This window comes from Plecotus auritus (genome assembly GCF_963455305.1).
Source record: "Plecotus auritus genome assembly, chromosome: 9".
NCBI lineage: Eukaryota > Metazoa > Chordata > Mammalia > Chiroptera > Vespertilionidae > Plecotus > Plecotus auritus.
In genome coordinates, this window is record NC_137783.1 from 152392937 (window position 1) to 152420319 (window position 27383).

At 53.7% G+C, this 27383-nt stretch overlaps 1 protein-coding gene across 1 annotated transcript; it reads right to left on the reverse strand.

Moving 5' to 3' along the window:
* Nucleotides 1–282: 282 nt before the first annotated feature.
* LOC308233799 (phospholipase A and acyltransferase 3-like) lies at nt 283–15878 on the reverse strand (the record flags this gene model as incomplete). Its single annotated transcript, XM_080640752.1, has 5 exons — nt 283–369; nt 5561–5829; nt 13175–13283; nt 13787–13879; nt 15870–15878. The coding sequence occupies 5 exons, from the start codon at nt 15876–15878 to the stop codon at nt 283–285; spliced, it is 567 nt and encodes a 188-aa protein (XP_080496878.1).
* Between the last annotated feature and the right edge of the window lie 11505 nt (nt 15879–27383).

Sequence of the window (27383 nt, forward strand, 5' to 3'; positions counted from 1 at the left end):
TCTCCGGTTCTATTCCCGGGGTCTCCATCTCCAGTAGGAAACATGCAGGAGGCAGCCACTGATGAATTTCTCCCATCGATGTTTCTCTCTATTCCCTGCCCCTATCTCTCTTTCTAAAAAAATAAAAATAAAAAAAATACATAAAGTCAATAAAGACATATTTTTAAAAACATTAGCCTAAATGAGTATAAAATAGTGAAATCAATAAACCCAACCCCAGTCCTTCTGGCACAGCAAGTCCTCTCCATACTAAGTGGCTATTGCTGGGATGAATCCTCGACCTTACCGCTCTTTCTGCTTGCTTACGTTCCACATGAACTCCATCAGGTTTGCAATGCCCATGGCGCCTGCCGTGATCCCTCTTTTGACCTGCAGCACAAGAGACGGTGTCACACTCCACATCAGGAGCTGGCCACGGACACACCCACCAAGAATCTGCACTCAGGAGCCACTCAGTTCCCCTCCAACGGAACCACAGAGCAGCGGGTGTTTGCAGGGCAACAGGCCCCCAGGAGAGTGGAGAGGAGGCGGGGAAGGAGCGAGGGGGAAGGAGCTGAGGGTGTGAGGGAGACAGCGGCCCTGTAGGTCCTGAGAGGCTCAGAGAGCCGCAGGGTGGCCGGGGAAGGACACAGGCAGTGCCCGGAGGGTCTAGGTTAGGGCTGGCCACTGGGAGCCTGAAGCAAGTTCAGAGTTGGGGAACTACCCTGTGAGCTCTCACGACCCAGGGCTGGGCCGGGATGGCTCTGGGTGGCCCAGGAGCTGAGCCCGTCCCGGGATGGTTCTGGTGGCCCTGGAGCTGAGGGCGGCCCGGGATGGTTCTGGGTGGCCCAGGAGCTGAGCCTGGCCCGGGATGGTTCTGGGTGGCCCAGGAGCTGAGCCAGGCCCGGGATGGTTCTGGGTGGCTCAGGAGCTGAGCCCTGCCCGGGATGGTTCTGGGTGGCCCAGGAGCTGAGCCTGGCCCGGGATGGTTCTGGGTGGCCCAGGAGCTGAGCCCGGCCCAGGCCCGGCTTGGCCGCTGACGGAGGAGTTGCTGATGCCATGTGGTGACTGGGCAGCGGCTTATGGAGTGAGATCACCTCGCACCGCGCTGACCGGGAGGATCTGGACAGGGAAGCGGATACTGGGAAAATAGGGATGAGGCGGAGGAGTCACCAGGATGGTCCCTGAGGGTCGTGCACTCGGCAGCGCCGCCCTGTGAGCCACCCCTGCCCACAGGCTGTGCTGGCGGAAGCGGGCCAAGACCCCGAGAACTGCTGCTTTCCAGGCGTCAACACTGGGCAGGACCTCGCAGGCACTCGGTTGTCTCAGTCTGCCCGCCCCCTCCTAACCATGTTAGAGCCCCCTGTGCAGAGGAGAAGGCTGAGGAGGACAGTGGGGAGAACTCCCGCTAAGCCCCCACGCCAAGGGACAGGGACCAGGACGCCTGGTGTCCTAACAAGCCACCTAGGCCTCCACCGCCGACAGAAAAGTCCTCAGACAGACCTCGTGGCAGGTGTCTGGGGAGAATGCTGACTTGGCTGGGAAAGGAGAAGCCCGCACTGCCCCTTCATTCAGACTCAGACACGCTCCCACGTGTCAGCGCTAAGCCGACTTCCCTCAGCTCCACTCTGACTGGCACAGAGGTGACTGGTATTTTAAAGGGTGCGCAAAGGAGGGGACACGGGGGCTCAGGAGACCCTGAAACGTACATTTGAAAAGGGCCAGTCAGCATCAGTGCGGGGGGACCTGGTGTCCGCCAGCTGGACGCATGGAAGCCAGGCTCCTAGGCGCCCGCGGGAGTGGAGGCAGAGGCCCGGCCCTCCTGAAACTGCATGGTAAGGGATAAGGACAGCATGCGTGATTATAGGAACAGTGTGAAGACAGCTTAAGCCACCCCCAACCCCCCCCCCCCCCCCCCGCAGTGACAGGAGGCTGCTGATCTATAATCAGTGTAGCCCTCACTGCTGCACGGTGCAAACCTACATCCTGGAAGAATAAGTTGGCAGAGGCTTGAAGTGAAACCAAGACCTAGATGTTTGCAGTGGGAGTGAAAGGGTTAGAGGGAATACAGGGCAGAGAGAGACTGGGTCGTGCTCCTGACTGGATAGCTGACCTCTCCTTCCATGCCTCCTCCTGCATCAACACTGGGCACAGAGTCAAAGGTCAGGGGCTTTAGTCTATTCTCCTCGACGGACTGTCCTGTCCTTTGGGTTTGTAGCTAGGCTCCGGGTTGATACTGTTCGATGGCGCCACGGAACTCCAGCGCTGGTGGGGACAAGTCCTCCCGGAACCAGGTTCCCTCACCCCCTCTCCTGACAGGACACCTGTCACGGATGGAGGGCTCCATTTGTTTCTGGTAAACGTTAGGGGGAGACGGGGATGCCTTTCTCGGCCTTAACCTCACGGAAAGCAGACCTTAAACCACTGCCTGTCACCATTGGGAGTTCGCAGGCGGCCATTCCCCACACCACACCCCTGGGCTGTCTACTTAAAGCCTTCAGACCTAGAATTTGCGCAGGAAGTCTGGCCTAAGTAAAATGGCAGTGTTGATTTCCAAATTCTAACTGACCTTGACAATTCTGCCGCAGGCAGGGCAAGTGGTCTGAGGACCTGTATATCCAGGCTTCTTTACACTCAAGGACATATCCTTCTCTCTGGAACAGCTGCTCTCCCTCACAGATTTTCCTTCTTCACTCTGCGCCCCCAGAGGATCTCAAATGCCCTTCCGCCCTCACCATTTTTGATCTCGCCGACCATCGTCCGGTCCCCGAGCCTAGGACTCCTCTGTGTCAGCAGCCTCAGAGCCCACCACCCTATGCAGGGGATCCTACCGCCACCACCCCATCTCACACCTGCTCCGAGCAGGTTTCGCTCTCTTCCTGCCCCCACTCCTGCACTAGCCTAAAGGACCCCTTCGGGAAATTGCTGGTGCCAAATGTGGCTTCATGCCCAGGGCTATGCAGATACCCTCTGCTGGCAGGCCCCTGCCCACCCAGTCAGAGTGGGTGCTGTCCCTGACAGGGACCCACTGTAAACCTATCAGAAAGGGCAGGCAGGTCGCAGGCCTCAAGACCACACTGCTCTCTGCCTAGAAGGACTGGGAGCGCAGCCCACCAAGCAGTAGACTATCACAAATTAGCAGAGGTCACCCAGGAAAGTCCTGCAAATCCGGCAATCTTCCTGTCTCCCCTCACACAGGCCATGAGGAAATCTACCAATCTTGACCCAACATGCCCAGAAGAAACAGTCATACTTCACTTAAGATTCAAATTATCTGAGACCAAGAGTCAGCAAACTGTGGCACAAGGGCCCAAGCGAGCCCACTGCCAGGTCTGATCATATGATTGAGTCGGTACCCCCACCCCTGGGCACTGACATTTAGGTGACTTACCAATGGACATTCCCCTGGCTTAGACCACATCCCACTTCCCTAAGACCATATTCCCCTTGCTTATATCACATTCTGCTTGCTAAGACCAAATTCCACTTGATAAGACCACATTCCACTTCCTAAGACCATATTCAACTTACAAAGACCACAATCCACTTGCTTAGACCACATTCCCCTTGCTAAGACCACATTCCACTTCCTAAGAATACATTCCCCTTGATTAGACCACAATCCACTTGCTAAGACCACATTCCAGTTCCTAAGAACACATTCCACTTCCTAAGATGAGATTCCCCTTACTTAGACCAATATCCACTTGGGAAGACCACATTCCACTTCCTAAGACCACATTCCCCTTGCTTAGACCACATTCCACATGCTAAGACCACATTTCACTTCCTAAGATCATATTCCAATTCCTCAGACCACATTCCTATTCCTAAGATCATATTCCTCTTGCTAAGCCCACATTCCACTTGCTTAGACCACATTCCACTTACTAAGACCAGATTCTCCTTACATAGACCAAATTCCACTTGCTTAGACCATATTCTCCTTGCTAAGGCCACATTTCACCTCCTAAGACCAGATTCCCCTTGCTTAGATTCATTCCACTTCCTAAGACCACATTCCAGTTCCTAAGACCACATACCACTTGCTAGGACCTCATTCCAATTCCTAAGACCACATTCCACCTCTTAAGACCACATTCCCCTTGCTAAGACCACATTCCACTTGCTAATACCACATTCCACTTGCCAAGATCACATTCCCCTTGCTAAGACCACGTTCCACTTGCTAAGACTACATTCCCTTTGCTTAGACCACAGTGCCCTTGCTAAGACCACATTCCACTTCCTATGGCCACATTCCACCTCCTAAGACCACATTCCACTTCCTAAGACCACATTCCACTTGCTAAGACCACATTCCACTTGCTAAGACCACATTCCACTTGCTAAGACCACATTCCAATTCCAAAGACCGCTTTCCACTTCCTAAGACCACATTCCAATTCTAAGACCACATTCCACTTGGCAAGACCACATTCCCCTTGCTAAGACCACGTTCCACTTCCTAAGACCACATTCCACTTCCTAAGACCACATTCCACTTCCTAAGACCAGATTCCCCGTACTTAGACCAAATTCCACTTGCTAAGACCACAGTCCACTTCCTAAGACCACATTCCTCTTGCTTAGATCACATTCCACTTGCTAAGACCACATTCCAGTTGCTAAGACCATTATCCTTCCCTTCATTCCCCGTCTTGAGAATTCTCCGTCCAGAAAAAGCCTGCCTGGAGTCCTTTAAAACCCTGACCCTTCATCTCTAGGTGCTGGCCCCATTTGGGGTTCAGCCCATCTGGTCTCCAGGTGACTAATAAACTCATAATTCTTTACCCCTTTTGGCCAGTGTGTTCCTCCTTCGGCGATTCTAACACCCACCACTGTTTTCATAAAGCACTTCTTTAGGAATGGCCTTACCCACGCCATTTGGGATTGTCCATGACTGTGTTTCTGCGACAAAGCTGCGGTGTCGAGTGGAGAGACAGAGACCACGTGGGCCAGAGCCCAAACGGTGTACCCCCGGCCCATCGCAGAAACCTGTGTCTGGCTCTTCCCCTCCTGGCTCCCACTTTTCCTCCTCCCTCGGCCTGTAGTCCTTGTCACCCTGCTCCCTGGTCATCTCCAGGTCATTTTCCAGCTTCAATTTACTCAAAAGATTTAAATCAGATTCAGCTCGGGCGTCGCCTCTTCCGTGATGCCCTCCTGGATCAGGCACCGGGGTTCAAATCCCACCTCTGCACATGGCTGTCAGGTGCTGGAGCCTCAATGCCTAGTGGTTGGATGGGTTTGGGTAAGCTAGTAAAGCACCGTGAGCCTCAGTTTCCCCATCTGTAAAGTGGGCTTAAAACAACCCTCCTCTAGATCTATGGGAGGGGCCAGGGTGAGTGTCCTGGCTGCGACATCAGCCCCTAACCTCACTGGTCTGCACAGCGACTGGCTCATCTCCCCACTCTCATCCCTACCCCGACTGTCACTCCCTCGAGGGCAGGGATTCTGTCCCTGCTGTTTTGTCTTGTTCGTGCCTCTGCCTCCGCCCTGGCAGCCCACACGGATGCCCAGCCACTGGCAGCAGGGGGAATGCTCAGGTTCCTGGGGACAGGGACACAGGCTGAGGACGCACCTGGTCCCAGAGGGGGACTCCGTATCGCAGCTCGTTCACGAAGTTCTCAGAGTTGGCGCTGGTCAGCTTGTAGGGCATCTCCCGCCCCACCAGCTCCTCCGCCCCGCGCACGATCTGGCTGGGTGGCAACGGGGAGTACTTCCGGTCATGCTTGTTATTGACATGGTACTTGTCTTTGCCGGCCACCGCGGACAGCTTCTCCTTCTTCACCATGGCCTTGTCAGACCAGACTAATATGAAGCTGTCCGCCCCCGGTCCCGCGATTCCACCTGTGGTTCCCGAAGAGGAAAGAGGGCCATGGTCGGGGCTGAGAGCAGGCAAGCAGGCAGCCCCACTGCCCTGGCACCATCAGGGAGGATGGGCTGTGGAAAGGCCGGCCCCCCTGCCTGGCTTCAAACTCAAACATGGCCGACCCCCGCCTGGGCGGCCTCGGAGAAGTCACAGATGCCCCTGACTCTGGCTTCCTCGATTCTAAAGCAAAGGATGTGAATTCTCCTAAAGGCCCATGTGAGCGCAGATGTCCCTGAAGGATGCAGGATGGGCAGAGTGGTACAGGACAAGGACACCAGGTGCTAGCCCGCCAGAGCGGGGTGGGGACCTCAGCAGGCCAGGGGGACATTTTTTCAATAGCAGGAAAGGAAGCTGCTGAGCAAGCCAGGCCTGACCTGCAAACCCAGAGCCCCACTCACCGTGTGGCCTCAGGCAAGTCCCTTCTCTTCTCAGGGGCTCTCATCACTACAGACTGAAGGCCTGGGTCAGGTGGTGGCCACAATCTCCCAGCTCTAAATCCTCGGGTTTGTCCCTAACAGGACGGCAGCCTCCCGCCTCACCCAGGCTTCTGGGAAAGCTGAAGCGAGAAGGCAGAGTGATGGGCCCTGGAACCCTCAGGGAGGGGCCATCTCCCCACTCCCATGCCCGATGGAGCTGGGCTCACAGAAAGCCTGTTGGTATAATGTCAGTCTCTGAACAGCCAGTTCATCCAATGAGCAGCTTCTATATTCACTGGCTGTGTGTGTGTGTGTGTGTGTGTGTGTGTGTGTGTACACATTAGTTCACCAGTTCTTATTCCCTTTTTAAAAGGGCATTTGACCCTGGCCAGTGTGGCTCCGTTGGTTGGAGCATCGTCCTGTACACAGAGAGGGCGAGAGAGAGAAACATCTCACATCGATGTTTCACTCTCTCCCCCTCCTTCTCTAAAAATCAATGGAAAAAATATCCTCAGATGAGGATTAACAAAAAAATAAAACAGTAAGTTATTCCTCAATAAGCCTAAATTTGTAAAGCCTGCGTTTGGCTTTAAAATTCACAGGTGTAAGCACACACCTGCTGGACAGCTGCTGGTAACGGTGGCACCGTCAGCCATGAAACGCAGGCATCGGTTTTATTTGGCCAGTTCCCTGCTGCGGGTGGTTCCCAAGCTTCAGGCATTTACTTTAATGCCACGATGCTCTGGGAGGGATGGGAGGTTGGCCCAGCCCCCGTCAGGCCCCCCCTCCCTCCATACCTCCCCTCTGCTGTCCATCCCACCCCTGCACGACCGGGCGGTGGGGTTCTCATCTACTCTACAGAGGGTGCAGCTGAACTTAGGGCTCCAGTCACATGGGCAAGTCACAGGTCGGCAAGCGGAGGCCCCCGGGTCCAAAAGGGGCTGCGAGGTGGGAGGCCCGCGCTCCTCCCGGGCCGCTGCAGCCAGCTGTGCGCTGTGTCCTCCTCATGTGCCCCCAGAGCACCGAGCACACAGAAAGGGGCGCTTCCCTGGGACGGGGTGTGGGCTGGAAGTGAACCCCAGTATCGCCTGGAATAAAGGCCAGCAGCCCTGTCTCTCCACGAGCTCGCTGCTAAGGAAGAGGAGCGGCTGCCAGACCTAGCAGGGAACATCATGCAGCCAATGACACGGAGTGCCCACCATGCCAGGCCCTGGGTCAGACAGCGCACGAGTGGGCACCGCTAACACTCCCATCCCCAGCGGCCGAGGCTCCTTTCCTGCTGCTGCTCTCCAGGCCTCTCGGCTCCAGAAGAATTAGTGTCGTGATGTCCCCACCATTGCTGGTCCCCGACACCTCACTCCACGGCTTTTCCTTCGGCGTCAGCTCAGCAGCATCTCTCCTCCAGGCCCGCAGCTCTCGGGTTCCCTGTTCAAGTTGCCAAGAGAGAATCTGGCTCAGCTCACCGCATCCTAGCTCAGCCTTCTGATTGGCTGCTGTTGGGTCAGGTAAGCACACTGAGCCAATCAGTTCTGACTGATGGGGCCAGTCACATGGTTTGAACCTGACCCTGGAGGCAGAGGCAGTTTCACTTGGAGGGGACTCAGGGTGAGTCAAACTGCACGGATTGGCACCCCTGGCCCAGGGCAACCAGGGGAGGGGACGGAGCTGGCACCACCCTTGGGTCCCTCCAGAGCTGCTGGGAGCCTGGGTCTGGTGCCGGAGGAGATTTACCGCCTAGAATTAGAGCTGGAAGCTCACATCTCCCATAAGACCCCAGTCCCCGAATTCCCCGTCTCCCACTGCTAATGGGTGAGCTTTAGACCAAGAAGCGAGAAGCCTTCTCCCGTCTCTCACCCGCTGGTTATTGGGCTCACAGAGCAGCTGTGCCCTTTGACCCAGAGGTAGCCTGGGCGCAAGGCCAGCATGGATCCTTCCGGAACCCCCGCATGGAGGCTGACATTTGAGCCTGGGGATCTGAGCAAGGCGCTCTTTGGCAGCAAGTAGAAGTCATTCTCTTTGTTCTTCAACCTCCTGATGGCACCGAGCTTCGTCCCAGCCTGGTGTCTGTGCACCGAGGGGATCGAGGGCCCCCCCACCCCCCACTTTCTCATGCCTGGGAAGGTACAGCCCAGGGGAGGGGACGCCCCCAGATCTCCAGTCAGGGTGTTAGGGGCTGTGCTGCCCACCATGGAGAGTGGCCATTCAGTAGGGCCACTGGTGGCAGAGGCTGGGAGAGGAAGTAGAGGGCATGAGGCCCCGCCCCTTTTGGGACCACACCCAGGGCACACTAGGTACTAGCGGAGGAATACTCTGAGGAGGTTAAGTTTCATAAAAGAATTTTATTTTTAGAGAAATTTTAGGTTTAGAGAGAAATTGAGAGGAAGGTACAGAGATTTCCCATATGACCCCTCCCCCCACACAAGCAGAGCCTCCCCCATTATCAACTTCCCTCTCCCCAGCCTGTATTTTTGTTGTACGTGAGGAACCCACATCGGCACATCATTACAACCCACAGACCTTAGTGTAGCCCAAGAGTCACTCTTGGTATGGTGCATTCTATGCATCTGGACACATTAGAATGACATGTGTCCATCATTACAGTGTCAAAGGTCCAAACAGATGTCTAACTGGTCACACAGCAGTTTCACTCATTTCAATATTCAACCAGGGGCAGCTTGAGCCATGGCAAGTTGGGCTCAGGAGGATGATTTAATTCCATGTGGGAGTCACTGATGGGTGAGGACTTCACCTTTGAGTTAAAAAAGAAAAAGAAGCCCGGTGGCTCAGTGGTTGAGGGTCGAACAGGAGGTCACCGTTTGATTCCCGATCGGCACATATGCCCGGGTTGCGGCTCAATCCTGGTGTGGGAGGTGCAGGAGGCAGTTGATCAATGATCCTCTCTCATCAGTGATGTTTCTATCTGTCCTTCTCCCTTCCTCTCTGAAAAAAAAATGTGAAAGAAAAACACAACTTCTAAAAGGTGGGCTGACTGAAGGAGGTAGGAGGTACGGGAAAGATGCTGGGAGATGTTTATGCCTCATCGGGGGATTCAAGGACCAGAGGTGGGACTGCACGGGAGGTAATTGTGTGTTCCTTTTTGCACCATGAGAGTAAATGAGTGATGTCTGCTGACCACAGTGGTCAACTACAGAGAACAAGTAGACAGTCCATTGAGCACCTACTCCAGGCCGGCCAGGGGCTGGGATCCTCCACCCACCACCTTCTCTGATCTTCTTAGAGTGGATCCCGGGCCCCAGCTCAGAGAGGAAGGGACTGAGGCTCTGAGAGTCCAGAGCTTTCCCAAAGTCACACGGACAGAAAAGGCTGGCTTCCCCCACAGGTGCCCCGGTGCTTCTGTTCTGGTTTAGGTGCCACAGAGGCAGCAGAATTCCTCCTTGAAGGGGACATAGGTTCACGTATGAATTCTTCAGTATTGGCACAATTGGTCCATCCTTCAGCCAGGAAGAGAGGGACAGTGAGAGACAGAAGGACAGGTTGCCCAAGAGCTAGGGTAAGGTGGAAAGGACTGTGCGAGGTCTTCTCTACCGCGGCTTCTAACTCGGGGTTTTGTGCCCCATCAGGCTGTCACTGGCGTTGGGATCGCTTGCTCGCGAAAGCAATGGTGGCACCAATCGCAGCTAAGGCCCCAGCGCCCGCAGTTACTCCGGTCTTGAACTTTTCTGCCTGAAAGAGAGCAGCCCAGGTTCACAGTCCACAGCAAGACCAGGCAGGTTCTCCCTCCCGCCAAAGGGGCTGGAGGCCACACTCATGCTCCCGCCCTTCCCCAGGCCTGGCCTCTCGGAGATGCTGGCCTTGTCCCAACAACCCTTCCCTGGGAAGCCGAAGGTGTGACCACTTGTCAGTGCTGGGCTTGTCTGGATGTGTCCTGACAACTGGCAGGGTGGACGGATGGAATCCTTCTGTGTGAGCCTCCGGGGTGGGCCACTTGGTCCTGATGGAGGTGGTAGGGGAGGGGCCTTCCTGCCTGGGCTCCTGGGGCTAGAGCTCTGGGGGTGAAAGTGGGAATGGCTCTGTGGTCAGGACTCTCCCTGGGCTCCAGCTCTGCAGAGGGAGGTGGTGGCAGAGCTGAGGGGGACGATGGGAAACCATGGCCTCAGGGATCACTGTGCTCTGTGTACTGTTACTAAGTGCAGCCTGGAAACTTCTATCTCCACCACCACCTCAGCCTGAACCCCAGACTCACACGTAAAACTGCTACTCAAAGGTCCAAACAGATGTCTAACTGGTCACCTCAACCCCACATGAGCATCAAATCCTTAATATCCCTTCCAAAACTCCTCCTCATTCTCCTCCATCCAGGCTGCCCAGCACCCAGTCACAGGGGCTGTGAGCCCTGGAGGTGCTGTGGTTCAGCAGAAAGAGCCGGGACCACTGGGGGTTGAATCCCGCTTCTGCCCCTTACTGTGTGTTTGTGACAAGGAACTCAGAAGAGGGCAAAGGGGATGGGTTAAAGCTCTGCCCAGATCTTCCATAACATGTTCTTGAGCTCTTACACCGGCCACAGACCTGAGCATCTCTTGCCCGAAGGCTCTCTGGGGCCTTAGGACACCTGTCATGGTGCAGGGCTGACCCAGACTTTGCCTGACAGCACACAGGGCATCAGGAGCTGCCTTTAGGGTGGGTCTTAGAGGCAAAGGATCCCAAAGGGATAGAGGAGCCCAGAGCCCTAGAGGTCCCCCAAACATCCCCTCCTCTTGCACATGGGGAAACTGAGGCCAGAGAGGAAGTGCCCTGTCCAAAGACCCTGAGTGGATTAAAAGCAGATGTGAGATTAGTTCTCAAACATCCTGACTCCCAGCCAACAAGACCCTGAGAGCTCCCTTTTGATTTATTCAAGGTAATTCTTGTCACCCCCACTCCAAGTAGACCTCCAGAAGGGAGAGGGAGCCCCTGAAGAGAGGGCCTTACCTGCCGGCTGCGGGCCTTGCCGTATCTCAGATCGGTGACAAAGTGCTCACAGTTCCTGTTCAGAACACTGTACGGCAACTCCTTACCAACCATCTCCTCCGCAGACCGGATAATCTTGTTCACGGGCAGTGGTGAGTACTCGTGGTCCAAGTGGTTGTTGACCCGATAGCGGCAGCCCCCCACCACATCACTCAGGAGCTCCCTTTTCACCACACCTCTGCTGCTCAGCACAGAGAAGAGGCTGGAGGAGCCAGCCCCGGGGTACTCATCTGGAATCAGACACAAGAGTATCAGCAACTGCAGGGGAGGCCAGGGAGGGGAGAGGTCACAAGGCAGGGAGGAAGGGCCAGGGGGTCACACTATTGAGCTCTGGTGTCTGTCCCTTCACCAATGTGATTGGAGGATTCCATCATTGTGCTCTTTTCCTTAACGAGCTGTGAATACTTTTCATGTTAATCAATGTTGTGATAGTCAGTGGCTGCCACTGTGTTCCATTACATGAATGGACATTATATGAATTTACGGTAGTAAACTGTATTTGTTCATCTTTGCACGTGTGTGTTTCAGAAAGAGATCAAAGTAGTTGTGGTCCCACTGGGTTTCAGACTCTGCTGTGCAATTTTCATACATTCTCTCATTATTCTCCTTTTGAACTTCATGGTAAACACTCTCATGTCCGTTCAACAACCGATATTGGACCTGAGGCATCATGGGCCTTTTCTGGCCCAGCTCTGGCCACCTGGAGAAGCCACACAGCACTTCCAGCTGGTTGTGTCCAATCCATTGAGCCTGGAGCCCGGGATTTGCTCTCTAAGAGGAGGGAACTAGAGAGCACGCTAACCAGCAGGCTCCTTTATGTGTGAGTCTCGAGGCTGATGCTGCACTTAGCACCGCCCTGGAGGAAGCACTACCTGCACACTCACACACAAGCAGGACCCGCTGCTCACACTCACGCTCCCTGTTCCAAGCCTCCTAAGTGTCGTCTGGATTAGGGGGTTTCGCTTACTATTTGCCATCAATGCTGACAGTTTTCAGCTCTGTCAGTGTAGGTGACAGCGCATAGAAACCTGCTCAGTCACAAGGAGATTCTTGTGATCATGAGAAGTTTCTGTCCAGCGAGAACGCAAACACTTGCTGTCCAAGGTGTGGGTGCCACTGCTCTGCAGGGCACCAGCCCCTGTGCCTCCAAGTCCGCGGTCTCCTCCCAGCACCTTCCTTTCATGGACGACACACACGTCTGGGCCCTGCCTTCTCCTCTGCCTGCCTGTCATCCTGCTTCTGCTCTCCCTGCATTACATCAAGGGTCCAGGCGCTCGTGTGCGTGTGTGTGAGACTCTCTGTGAGGTGTGACCTGGGAGAGCTGCTCCGTGGAGGGTGTTCAGGAAGCCCTCTCAGGACGCCCTGTTCTGTGACATCCTCTGAGCACAGGACACAGCCTGAGAGGCAGTCCCTCCATGTGACCGGGACACCCAGACACGCTGCTGGTTTAGAGAAATCTGTCTGCTCGCCCAGCTAACGGGCCCGAGCTGGAGAGCATCCAATGCGGGTGCAGCCTGGCTTCCCTGGGGCCCACGGACCTCTTTCCCTGCTGAGTCAGGACCCGAGGGACCACTGAGATGCCCCCAAGGGACACGGATGTACAGTGAGCCCACGCACTGCCCAGGGAGAACCCAGCAAGGGTTCCAGGGTGGCTCTTGGCTTTAATTGTTCTCATGAGGCTCGTGTTGGGCAAATGCAGCTCGCGAGCCACATGCGGCTCTTGGGCCCCTTGAGTGTGGCTCTTCCACAGAATACCACGGCCTGGGCGAGTCTATTTTGAAGAAGTGGCGTCAGAAGAAGTTTAAGTTTAAAAAATTTGTCTTTCAAAAGAAATTTCAGTCGTTGTACTGTTGATATTTGGCTCTGTTGACTAATGAGTTTGCCGACCACTGCATTAGGCTAATAAATCTTTGATAAATCCTATTTTCAATCCCCTTACCTGGGGGAGCCAGGTGGATCACATAACCATCGCCTACATAGAGGGCCCAGTGGGAGTAGCCGATGCGGGAAATCTCAATCAGGTCTCCAGGCTTGGGCTCTTCAGGAAACTGCAAGAGAAGAGCCAGGAAGGGGAGAGATTTCAGGGAGCTGCAGAGGGCCGGCTGGGAGGAGCTGGGCAGGGGAGTCCACGCGGATGTTCATCGCCTGGTGAGCGTGTGGAGGGCACTCTGGCCCCTGTGAGGCCCTCAGCCTCTGGCGATTTCAGAGCGTGCCCTTGGGGAACTGGAAGCCTGGAATCTGGTTGCCCCGAGGGAGGGAAGCCTGGAAACATAACCTTGTGCTTTGGGAGAGTGAAGAATTGTCCAAAGAGAGTGTAATGCATGCGTGTCTGTGCTTTGTGCACATGTGTGTTGTATGTGGTGCGTGTACATGCACACACATGAGGTTGCCGATGAGCATATGTGGGTGTATTGTGCACCTGTCCGGAGGGTGATGACACAATTGCTGTGTGCAAAGCCCCTTCGTGGAGGCTGGGACCCAGGCTCATCCCCAGCCACATGGGGCAGGTGAGTCTGAGCTTCTGCCTCACACACTGCCCGCAGGTGCTCACATGCCTCTTGCCCTGGCTGAGCATGGCCCCCACAGGCTCCTCCTCACACTCTGCCCCTCCAGCCCCGGTGCACCCGCCCTCAGAGGTGCCCACCTGAGGGACAGAACTGACAGCCTAGTGAGGGGACTGAGCGTTGAGGAGGCCCTAGTGGGGCTGTCCAGCTTCCAGAGCTGGGGGGGTGGAGGGGGCAGAAGGGGCTCACACACTCAGGCAGCAGGCTCTGCTGGCACTCTCCCCACCATGACTGCCACCCTCCAAGCCCAGGGGAGGAAGCAGCACCCCTTGCTCAGCTGGGGAAACTGAGGATCAGAGAGGGAGAGGGACTTGCCCGGGACACTCAGCTGGCGGTGGCTGCGCTGGGTCTTCTCTGTCCCGTCTCCTCCAGTCCCTTTCCTCCCTCCCTCCCTGCCTCACCACCTCCTCCCTCTCCTCAGTGCCCCCCCAGGGCACCACAGCACCTGATCAGAGAATTTTTCAGCTTTTCTTGTCTCTGTGTCTGACCTCAGCGAATGAGAAACCTCCTGCAGCCCTCACCCCGGGCGGCCCAACCTGAGGCCAGGGCTCAGCTCTCCTTTGGCCCATTCCATGCCGGTACCCAGCAGCCCACACTCACCCCGAACTCGTCTCCTGATTCACCTCCTCGTCCATCTCCCGCCCTTGACTCAGCTCAGGCCCCAGGTGCCTATTTTGTGACCCCACAGTTACCTGACAAGATTCCCTGCCTTTTGTCCCTTCACCTCCACAGCCAGTCCCCCAGAACACGCGGTGTCCTTCCCAAATGTCCCATCTGTCCATGACCCTCCTCTGGCCTCAAGGCACAGGCATGCCCCTGGGCAGCCACAGCCCCTCCTGACCCTTCCCCACCCTCCTGGCCCCTGCTGTCCTCGCCACCCCCCCCCCCCCCCACCCTGGGCTGGCTGAAGGCCTTGCCTTCCCCTCCCCACAGCTCCCTCTGGCCTCTGCTCCTCTGCACCCCACCTTCTCTATGCCCCCAGCCCCTGCCCCACGCCCACCCCTCCTCTACTCCCCCCAGACAGACACCTCCTCTGAGGAGCTGCCCTGAAGGCCCAGCCTGGCTCTGCTGCCACGCTCAGGGTCCCCAGCCCCCGGGACCGCCACCTCTCCCCACGGGATCTTGCTCTGCTGTGGACCCTGTGCCTGTCTCACCCCCACTGGGCTTTGAGCTCCATCAGGGGGATCCTGTGTGCTCGGCCCTCCCTCCCTGCATCTCCTGGGTCCTGAGAGGGGCCTGGTGTGGAACAGGAGGGAAGGACCTGTGGGTGCAGGAGGGCTGGAGGGCGCGGGGCCAGGGCTCAGGCCAGGCCGGCCCAGAGTTGGTGTCCATCTGGGGGAGAACAAGGGCATTTCTCACTCCGAAATGAAATGGTGACTTAAGGGGAGGCCTGGGCACTGTCCCAGGAGCAGGGCAGTGAGCTGGGGCCTGGTCTGGGCAGGCAGCGGTTCCCAGGAGCAGTGAAGCAGGTGGACTGAGCTCTGGAATGTGAGGCGCCTTCCCGGAATCGCCCCACTTCCTGTAAGAGCCCCGTCCAGCTGGCTGCTTTCTGCTGCCCACCTCGCACCAGGCTGGCCCCTCCTGGATCCTGTGTGAGTCTGGACTCCAGGGCTAATGGGGGGCAGCTGTCCGCGTTGGACGCTGAGAACCGAATGCACCCCATCAGGCAGACACATGCCTGGGAGGAAGGGGGGCCAGAAAGAGGGGCTGAGGAGGCACCGAACTCTGCAGCAGCTGAGCCCCACAGCCCGGGATCCACTGCTCCCCAAGTCACGGGTCCCCCATCAGCCCACACTCCACCTCCTTCCCCAGCTCAGGAGGGCACAGCCCAGACACCACACAACCTCCCACATGGCCCCCCAACTCCATACAGTGCCAGACCCAGAGCGGGGCTCCCTCTGCCCCAAGACCTCCCAGTCCTGCAGCAAAAGAGACTCAAACAACATTCCGGTCTCCATGGCAGCCTTAGAGGCAGCGCTGTTCCCAGCAGGAACACAGCCCAGGCCTTCATTTAGAACAGGGAGCTGCCCTCCCCTGTAGAGCAGGTTCTAGAAAGGTCTGAGGACTTACCGAAGCCATTGCTAGCCAGGGTAGGTCTGGCTTTTGCTCCTGGTGCAACAGGTTTTATACCCAAGTGGACGCTTTCGCTTTCGCTTTACCTTGTTGTTGAGAAGGACTGAACCCTCAGTGGTTAGAGGGCCTCTCAGCATTGCTCTCCGTGCACAGGCCATGATTCCCCCCCCCCCCCCCCAAGGCCTGGCATGGCTGGGCCTGGAAGCCGCCGGAAGCAGTCGGAGTCGGAGGGAAGCCTTATGCCTGCCCTGCCCGGGACACGTGCTCCCACTGCGGACGGGGTGCATGAGGCCCAGCTGTCAGCCCCCGGCCCACGTGGGCCCTTATCTTATACCCACCCCACGAAGGACAGGAGCCCCGGGCAGCCTTCAGGGCGGAACCCCGGGACGGGCTCAGCAGGTGGGAGTCTGGACCTCGGGGATCCCAGAGCTCATTGGCATGGGGTGCTTGTGGGTGGGAGAGCAGAGCTTCCCTGAGAGCGGCCTCCCCAGCCTGGCCGTCCGCTGTCCCTGGAGCAGGAGGCGGAGGCAGAGCGCAGGCTCAGTCCCGCAGCTCCCCAGGCTCCAGGGCCCAGGCTCTTCCATCGTGCTGGTCCCGCGTCTGCTGGATGGTCGCTGTGGTCGCACAGCCTCCAGGGGCACAACCGCACCTGGCCCTGTCCAAGGGCAGTAAGAGGTGCTTTTCATTCCCTGGTCTCCTCTGAGCAGGGAAAGCCCCTCCCTGCCCATGCCCACTCCTCCTGCGGCCTTGTCCCCCGCTTCCCTGTCCAGGGCTGCATCCCGTTTCCATGCAAACCCATCGTGGGCAATGGGGCAGGGGCTCCCCTGGGGGGCTCAGCCACTGGGGCCTCAACCAGGTCTGTGGAGGGGCCGGTGCTCCCCAATGAAGGGCAGGGCTGTGCGCGCCCCGGAGGTGTGTGCGTGTGCATGTGCGTGTGGAGCTGGAGCGGGCAGGAGAGGTGGCTATTGGCCAGGCAACCAGCACCTAAGCTGCACTCACCCCTCCCTCCCGCTGTCACGCACAGCTTTGCTGGAGGCCACAGGGAGGCCTTCCCAGCTCTCAGGCCTCAGGGGAGCGGGAGGGGGAGCCGCCCTGCAGGCGGGAGGGGAGCACAGCCAGCTTGAGGACCTGGCAGAGCCCCTCCCTCCCTCCATCAGGAAGCATTGTGTGCAGGGGCGCGGGAAGGCCCCCCTCTCCCAGCATGACCTTATGACCCCGGCTCCCGCTTCCCTGGGCCACACAGGCTCCGGACTCGCGGGTCCAACGGCCATGGCTCCTCCGGCCAGGAAGGAGAATGGGCTCTGGGCAGCGTCCTCCCTGTTTCCCAGTGAGTTTCACCCCTAAAGGCGTCTGAGCGGCACAGAGCGCCACCTGCCCGCATGCAGCTCATGCTCTTTCAAGGTGTCGCTCTGGGCCACGGCCTGCCCTCCCCTCCGCTCACGCCCTCCTGCTCAGGGTGAGGGCCTCACGGTGCCAGCCCAGAGGCCGTGAGTGTGGGCCGAGTGCCCCACGGGTGGTGCCTGCCCCTCGCAGGCCCGGCTGCAGCTGCTGGGCATGGACTCCGCCTCTGAGGCCCGTGTCCAGCTTCCACGTGCTCAGGTGGTTCTGCAGCCGCGGTCTCGCCTCTCCCGCAGCTGCCCGCCTGGTGGCCTGGCTGTGGGCCTAGCGCTCGCCCACCTCCCCGCCTGGTCCCCCTCACGGCCTCCGCTGTGGGTCTGGCCAGCACGTGAGCACTTCTTTGCACTGAAACACCGTGAAGAGAGGTGAGGTTTCCGTGTCTGGTTGAGAGTGTACGTTGGCTTTTTCAGAAATTGGTCCATTTCACCAGAATGTCAAGGGTGTAACGCTCTGCCCAGGATTCCCTGTGCGCCTCCGATGCCCGCAGGTCCTGAAGGAACAGCCCCGCTTCTGTTCCAATCCTGGTCATCCGTATCTTCTCTCTCTTCCTTTGTAATCTTTCAAAACGTTTGTGGACATAATGGATGTTTTCAAAGATCCAGCTTTTGTGTGTTCGATTTTCTCTACTCCTTCTGTGTTTTCCGTTTCCCTGGTTTCTGCGCCCTGTTCCTGCCTTCCTTGCGCTTCCCATGGCTGTGTCCTCCCCGTTCCTGTTTGCTGAGACGGGAGCTGGAGTACTGACTGGAGACTTCCTCGTCTCCAACGTGAGCATTCACATTTCCCTTTCACTGCGGCTGGACTGCGTCCCGTGGATGTTTACCGGTGTGTGTTTATTGTGTATATTCATTTACTCACCCCAACTGAACACTTTTTTCAGGGCTTCAGGATTGGTGCTCACAGGGGTTATTTAGAAATATGTTGCTTTCTACTTGTCCCATGATTCCTCTATTCCAGCGGTTCTCAACCGGTGGGTCGCGACCCCTTTGGGGGTCGAACGACCCTTTCACAGGGGTCGCCTAAGACATCCTGCATATCACCTATTTACATTACGATACATAACAGTAGCAAAATTACAGTTATGAAGTAGAAACGAAAATAATTTCATGGTTGGGGGTCACCACAACATGAGGAACTGTATTAAAGGGTCGCGGCATTAGGAAGGTTGACAGCCACTGCTCTTTTCACTTCTTTTTCTATTTCTGCTTTTTATCTTAATTGGGTATTTTTGGTTTCACCCCAGTTATGGACTCATTAACTTGGTCTCCTCTTCTGTGTTTTTAATGAGAGCTTAGCACAGAATCTCCGCCTCAGCACCAATGACGTCTTGATCCAGATAAATCTTAGCTGAGGGGGCCTGTGCCTTGTAGGACACTTAGCCGTGGGCCCCAGCTGCTGCTGGGGTTCGGTGCCTCCTCAGCCCCTCTGTTCTCGCTCCTCCTTCCTCCCAGGCTTGATTCTGCTGGATGAGTCACATTCGATTCTTAGTGTCAGACGGGGACAGCTCCCCCGCCCCCATTAGCTCTGGGGTCCTGACTCACACAGGATCCGGGAGGGGCCCGCCCAAAACGTGGTGTGCAGCAGAAAAGCAGCCAGCTGGGCATGGCTCTTAGGGGAATTAGGGTGATTCCGGGAAGGCGCCTGCACATTCCAGAGCTCAGTCCACCTGCTTCACTGCTCCTGGGAACCGCTGCCTGCCCAGACCCGGCCCCAGCTCACTGCCCTGCTCCTGGGACAGTGCCCAGGCCTCCCCTTAAGTCACCATTTCATTTCGGAGTGAGAAATGCCCTTGTTCTCCCCCAGATGGACACCAACTCTGGGCCGGCCTGGCCTGAGCCCTGGCCCCGGGCCCTCCAGCCCTCCTGCTCCCACAGGTCCTTCCCTCCTGTTCCACACCAGGCCCCTCTCAGGACCCAGGAGATGCAGGGAGGGAGGGCCGAGCACACAGGATCCCCCTGATGGAGCTCAAAGCCCAGTGGGGGTGAGACAGGCACAGGGTCCGCAGCAGAGCAAGATCCCGTGGGGAGAGGTGGCGGTCCCGGGGGCTGGGGACCCTGAGCGTGGCAGCTGAGCCAGGCTGGGCCTTCAGGGCAACTCCTCAGAGGAGGTGTCTGTCTGGGGGGAGGAGAGGAGGGGTGGGCGTGGGGCAGGGGCTGGGGGCAGAGAGAAGCTGGGGTGCAGAGGAGCAGAGGCCAGAGGGATCTGTGGGGAGGGAAAGGCAAGGCCTTCAGCCAGCCCAGGGTGGGGGAGGGGGGAGGGGCGGCGAGGACAGCAGGGGTCAGGAGGGTGGGGAAGGGTCAGGAGGGGCTGTGGCTGCCCAGGGGCATGCCTGTGCCTTGAGGCCAGAGGAGGGTCATGGACAGATGGGACATTTGGGAAGGACAATGAGAGGTCCTGGGGGACTGGCTGTGGAGGTGAAGGGACAGGAGGCAGGGAATCTTGTCAGGTAACTGTGGGGTCACAAAATAGGGACCTGGGGCCCTGAGCTGAGTCACGGGCGGGAGATGGACGAGGAGGTGAATCAGGAGACGTGTTCAGGGTGAGCGTGGGCTGTTGGGTACCGGCATGGAATGGGCCAAAGGGAAGCTGAGCCCTGGCCTCAGGTTGGGCCGCCCGGGGTGAGGGCTGCAGGGTTTCTCATTCGCTGAGGTCAGACACAGAGACAAAGAAAAGCTGAAAAATTCTCTGATCAGGAAGCTGTGGTGCCCTGGGGGGGCAGGGGGCACTGAGGAGCAGAGAGGAGGAGGTGAGTGTGCCTTGCCAGCATAGCCAAGGGTGAACCTGAGTGGGGTCAGTGAAGGATTTAGAAAAGACAGACAAGAGAAGAAAGCTGGGGCTGGGCGGGACGCTGCCCTCTCTGATGGACAGGCAGCACCACAGCCTGTATGCCGTCTCCTTATTTTATAGCCAGATTCCATGAGGCTAATTACAATGTTCTTTGAGTTTCATATCTACTCAATTACATGCACCTGAGCTCTATCAACCCCACATCACTCAGGCACGTGGGACCACGTGTTCAGACCACAGGCTCAAGCTTACAACTCTAGCTGTTGGCTATCATTGTGCTGGGAGGCTCTGCCCTCCAAGCTGGGATTTGCACATGGCCGTGAGAGGACTGTGCCCTCTCATTAGTCCAACACTTGAACCTGTCCAAACACTGGTGATAATGCAGGGAGGGAGGGAACAGAACCAGGAAGGGATGGGACAGAGAAGACCCAGCGCAGCCACTGCCAGGTGAGTGCCCCTCGTGGGGTGACCCTTTACTCTCTGCAGTTCTCCCTAGAGTGCGATGATGGGTTGGATTTTGGGAAACCCCCAGTGAAGCCTGCATGGTATTTATTATATTAACAATTGTTATATTAACAATAAATACAGCATTAATTGTTGGTGTCCCTCGTTAGGGCGCCATAAAGCCGGGGTTCTTTTCCCAGCCTTACAAAGGATTCAGCATTCTGGAGAAGGGGGCTGCGAGGAGATGATTAAAGAGTCCAAGGACGAAATATATTTTTGAGAGGCATTGGGGGTCAGAGGAGCTTCAGCCAAAGGGAACTGAAGACTCCTACCTTGACCAAGGACCCGTGTTTTTATTCACACGATTTATCCTAAGGCAGTGGTCGGCAAACTGAGGCCTGCGAGCCACATGCGGCTCTTTGGCCCCTTGAGTGTGGCTCTTCCACAAAATACCATGGCCTGGGCGAGTCTGTTTTGAAGAAGTGGCGTTAGAAGAAGTTTAAGTTTTAAAAATTTGGCTCTCAAAAGAAACTTCAATCGTTGTACTGTTGGTATTTGGCTCTGTTGACTAATGAGTTTGCCGACCACTGTCCTAAGGCAAGGTGGAAATATACACTTCAAAGGTTAAGGTATCAAAGGGTAAAGAAGCATTATAAATTTGGGGAATAGCCTACAGCTGTTCAGGTGTTTGGCCAGCAGGAGGCAATAAAATGCCCTGAGCTGTCTGGCAGTTAACAATCCTATTCAGGTTTGGGGGAAGTGCCCTTTAGCCATTCCCAACAGGTAAACTACATATGTGGCTCACCCTTGTTGAGCCCCCAGAGTCCCATCACCCTTTTGACGGAACTCTTGTAGTTATCACATGCTGGAATTGGTTCTCGGCAATTAATTCACACAATAATGCTGCAGCATCCATTCTCATTTTGATGCTACAGTATTAATTCTCACAGTAACCCTAAGGCAGTGGTTGGCAAACTCATTAGTCAACAGAGCCAAATATCAACAGTACAACGATTGACATTTCGTTTCAGAGCCAAATTTTTAAAACTTAAACTTCTTCTAACGCCACTTCTTCAAAATAGACTTGCCCAGGCCGTGGTATTTTGTGGAAGAGCCACACTCAAGGGGCCAAAGAGCCGCATGTGGCTCGGGAGCCGCAGTTTGCCGACCACGGCCCTAGGGTATTAATTCTCACAGTAATACTACAGTATTGGTTCTCACAGTAATGTTGCGGTATTAATTCTCACAGTAATGCCAAAGTATTGGTTCTCACAGTAATGCTGCAGTATTGGTTCTCACAGTAATTCTAGAGTATTGTTTCCCACAGTAATGCTACAGTATTAATTCTTACAGTAATGCTGCAGTATTGGTTCTCACAGCAATGCAGTATCAATTCTCACAGTAATGCTGCGATATTGGTTCTCACAGTAATGCTGCAGTATTGGTTCTCACAGTAATGATAGAGTATTAATTCTCACAGTAATGCTGCGATATTGGTTCTCACAGTAATGCAGTATTAATTCTCACAGTAATGCTGCATATTGATTATCACAATAATGCCAGAGTGCCCAGCATGTGAGAGCTCTTAGCTCACTAAGTCCTGTGAACAAGCGCTGGGGTACACAGAGTTCAGGAAACTTCTCCAATGTGTCCGACATGAGATGAGGAGTGAACCCGGGTGTATCATGTCCTTGAAGTGCCTCAACCTTTCACGGCTAGGGTTCAGGATCTGAAGAAGGGGCCACGCACAAATGAAAACACTAGAGAAGAAATGTGAATTTAAAAGGCATAGGGGGCCAGGTGGAAACCTCTCTCTAGAGGAGAAGCTCACTGCAACCCTGGCCTTGTCAGCTTTTATTGCCTTAAATACATATTTGCCCTTTAGAAATGCATACAGGCATATCAAAGGTAAGGTTTGGTAAACAGTAAAAGGACTATCATGTTAGGGAATTGCCTTCAGCCATTGAGCCCACAGCAGGGCAATATTATGCTTATTTTCATCCCTGCTGAATATCCAAGTCCATTGGCCTTCCAATGGGTCTTTTTGCATTAATGCTAACTACTGTTGGTTTTTGCCCCCCGGCATTTCCCCCTTTTTGTTTTCTTAATAAATCTAGAAAGGTGTATGCCGTCTGCAGGGCTTGAGTCCTTTTAAGATTTTTCATTCCATACCTGCAGACTAGAAAGAAACATAAAAGAACAAGAATGAGACAGCTAGTAGTGGTTACGCTAAGAGTCAAATGTAGGGAGATCCAATGAGAAGGACTGAATTCTTTCATGTTCTTTTTGCATTGCTGCCAGGCATCTAAGGAATTAGTTTGTAGTAGGCTTCTTTCTGGTCCACCAGTTCTTTATGGGTCCCCTTCCCAGTCACTACCCCTGTGACATGACAGCAATGATATTCGAGTTCTGGATGGTAGACAAACAGTGGGCAGTGACAATCCAGGTCCAACCTCCTTTGGCTTTGTCCAGGGCCACCTGCACCCTCGCACAACTGATGACTGCTAGCCTGGCAAGGCTTCCTCACCGTTCCCCAGGTCATCTCTGGACTGCTTCTGCCCTGTCTCGTTCTCCTCCTGTTTCTTATCTTCAGCGTGTTGCTTGGGGCTAGGATAAAGGAATTAAGGTGTCAAAAAGTACTTTCTTAACTCGGGCTCAAGGAAAATGAGTGCCCTTGTCATCTTTAACTAGGTGGGCTCTTGGTCCAACTGCAGTATGCCCACATTGTATTGGGGATCACAAATGAAAACACTAGACAAGAAATATGAATTTAGAAGGCATAGGGTGGAAACCTCTCTCTAGAGGACAAGCTCACTGAAACCCTGGCCTTGTCAGATTTTATTCACTTAAATACACATTTGCCCTTTTGGAACGCATACAGGCTTGGAGGAGTTTCCTGAAAATACACAAGCATATCCTCGACCAAAGGTTAACTAGGGTCAGGAACCTTCCATAAACGAGACTCGGGCTCTTTCCATTTAACCAGACCATTTCCTTTGGCTTATTCAGACACCAGTGTAATTCCATAGGTGTCTTCCTTCCATTACTAAAACCATACAATATTGAAACCTTAATTTTCCAATGATAATTAAAAGTAAACAGCCAGCATTTCTTAGATCAACATTTATGAACACACTTTTTGTGATTATTCCAAAAGACATCAATTAAATTTAAACTGGTTTTTGTATTAAAAATTTGGTTTGGATCATAGAATTAATCCTTTTTTAAATCAGGCCAATAAAACATTATATCCTAGGTTGAAATTTTACCACACATATTACACATAAGGACTACAATATATTTTGAACTATTAATTTCTCCAGAGAAAATACAAAAATTGTTTTTCTCAAAAATGAATTTCTATACTTTATGCATTTAGTTAGCACAACCATATAATTTCTCACAACTTCATTTGAACTTGAAACTCTTAGAAGCCTCAAATTTTAGGTGGCAAGTTAAATGCTTAGCATTTCTCAGATTAGTAATATATTTATATTTTTAAGGATATATTTCAAATAAAATACAAGACATATTTAATAAATTCAAATCTATCCTCTAGGTTTTTCATACTATGAGGCAAACTCAGGTTAATATTTCAGTATTTTGTCATTTCAAAATACCTAGATATTTAATAATTTTTATTATTTAATTCAGCACACTCCAACGTTTTAAATTACCAAAGACTTTGGAAAACTATGTTTAGCCATATATAATTACCACTGGAAAAGATTTACCATATACCTTGCATTTTAGTTATGTATATTTTGCCTTAACAACTTGGAGATTTTAAAGCCAATTATTATTATCCAAGGCATTTTCTTTGGCAAATTCTCTAACAGAGATAACTTACTGACTTTCAGTTGCTTTAACGTTAACCTTGGAATGCGATCCATTATTATTCAAGAACCATCCATTATTATGGAAACACGAATCTTGTAGCCTTTATGTTTTCCTTGTGCCATATTTGCCATCTTTTATAGAAAAACAGTCCGGGGCCTATTCTACAGCATCTATGAAGAGATGGGGCTTAGGCCAAGAGGCCACCCACAATCGGGCAGGGCGTGCCTTCTCTTAAGCTAGCCCTTTTCTCTTCACAGATATAGAAATCTCAGACACATCCCTAAATTGTTAGACATGTCTCATCTATCCAAATTTCAAATGACGGACTGGGAAAATGGCGAAAATGAGACTTGTAATAATGCTCCCGAGCATGGGCATCCATTTTACAGGCTCACCAAAAGACCTAGTAATTAATGGGCTGGGGCTGTGGTCAGTAATCTGCGGCTCACGAGCCACATGCTGCTCTTTGGCCCCTTGAGTGTGGCTCTTCCACAAAATACCACGTGCGGGCGTGCACGTACAGTGCAATTGAAACTTCGTGGCCCATGCGCAGAGGTCAGTTTTCGGCCTGGGCGAGTCTATTTTGAAGAAGTGGAAGAGCCACACTGAAGGGGCCAAAGAGCCACATGTGGCTCCCGAGCCACGGTTTGCCAATCACTGGGCTGGGGCCTTTTTTAGTTCCCTCTACTTCTTTTGTCTAGGGGAATCTTCCTAGGACTTGTTTTAATGGCCACATGTACTACTCATATTCTCTCTCCCCATCCCCAGATACTGTTTGCTCTGTGGAAATTTAGTAATGGCCTGGCCACCTACTGTTTCTTTTCTATTAAATTAAATTAAATTAAATTAAATTAAATTAAATTAAATTAAATTAAATTAAAGCCATGCTTAATAGACTAACAATAAACAAATTAAACCAAACAACAAAGATAGATAAAACAACAATCAACAGACAAGCGTTCATAACACACAGACAAGACTTAATAAATCACAATTTTTTTCATGAATCTTTCAGATGTTTTACATTGCCTGGGATTTACAGCCAGAATGTAGCCTAGATCTCAGCCTGTTGTTCACTGATTTTATCCTATTCTGCTCTCCATAGCATTGACTGGTGTCTAAAGTCATTTTAGCCAAAATCTGCCTGTCCCAAGGTGTTATATGGTAATTTGCAGACAAAGCATTAAGGAGTCCTTTCGTAAAAGGACTGTTAGCCCCATTTTCTCTAGCTGTTGAGCCTTACCACACTAGAGGCGGAGGATCCGTGGCCGTAGGTGTTACAGACTTTTGATCCCCAATACAATGTGGGCATACTGCAGTTCGACCAAGAGCCCACATAGTTAAAGATGACAAGGGCACTCATTTTCCTTCAGCCTGAGTTAAGAGAGTACCATTTGACACCTTAATTCCTTTATCCTTGAGCATGTAAGCTAAAAATTTACAATGATGTTTTTGCCTTTCACTCAAATTCTTCCCCATTATAACTTGGCTGAAATAAAAGACATTCCTTGTCCACTTACGGTTGCGACTCCGAAGCTGGCACAGGCTTTGTGCACTGGTGAACTTCCCCACATTTTTGGTGAACTTCCCCACCTTTCCAGTGAATTTCCACTTTGCCTTTTTCACTTCATTTTTCACTCAGGCAAATCTTCTTTTCCAGATTCCTATTTGGGCACCAGGTGCCACAACCTTTCATGGCTAGTGTTCGGGATGTGAAGAAGGGGCCACGCACAAATGAAAACACTAGACAAGAAATATGAATTTAGATGGCGTAGGGTGGAAACCTCTCTCTAGAGGAGAAGTTCACTGAAACCCTGGCCTTGCCAGATTTTATTCACTTAAATACACATTTGCCCTTTTGGAACCCATATAGGCATATCAAAGGTAAAGTTTGGTAAACAGTAAAAGGACTATCATGTTAGGGAATTGCCTTCAGCCATTGATCCCACAGCAGGGCAATATTATGCGGATTTTCAGCCCTGCTGAATATCCAAGTCCATTGGCCTTCCAATGGGTCTTTTGCATTAATACTAACTACTGTTGGTCTTAGCCTCTGGAATTGAAGTGCACCTTTCAGTATGGAAGCACATTCCAAGGGATCCTCATTCTAGGACAGTGGCTGTGGGCACCCAGTGCTCTGAAAGTCACCGTCAGCCAGTAAAGTCTCACCTGTGGCTGCCCAGCTGGGAGACCTTCTCCAAGGCCCTTCACCAAAACATGTCCGCCCAGAGATCGGGCCTTGTCCTAAACGAAGAGGTGCTGGGCGGGCTGGTCCTCCTGTCCTGTTCTTGCCAACCCCAGTGGATCCCAAACCAGAGGCGCTGGTAGAGAGGCACAGAAAGTTGTATCAAAAGCCATCTGGGCACAGAGAGGAGGGGCAGCTGGTCCAGCCTGAGGCAGGGAGGTGCCCAGAGGAGAGACTGTCTGCTAGGAGGAGAGTGTGTGTCACACGTTAAGGGCACAGAGGGTATAGGGAGGTAGAGAGAACATGACGTCAAAGGAGCAGGAGAGAGAGAGACTGAGGTGGGGAACACAAGTATCTCAAGAAGAGCAGAACAAAGGAAGGTGAAGAGGGATGAGGGTGAGAGTGATGAGGGTGAGAGGAATGAGGGTGAGAGGGATGAGAGTGAGAGGAATGAGGGTGAGAGGGATGAGGGTGAGAGGGACGAGGGTGAGAGGGATGAGTGTGAGAGGGATGAGGGTGAGAGGGATGAGAATGAGAGGAATGAGGGTGAAGAGGGATGAGGGTGAGAGGGACAAAGGTGAAGAAGGACTGGCAGCTGTGTGGCCGCCACCTGGGCGGATGCCTGGCCCACCTACCCATTGTGCGGCCCTGAGGAGTCTTCAGTTTGTGTCTCACATGAATGAGTGCCTAGAGCAGGGGTGGGCAAACTTTTTGACTCGAGGGCCACAATGGGTTCTTAAACTGGACCGGAGGGCCGGAACAAAAGCATGGATGGAGTGTTTGTGTGAACTAATATAAATTCAATGTAAAGGAGCGGAGGGGAGAGCAAGAGAACCCTCTGCTCTTTCGGCTCCGCGGGC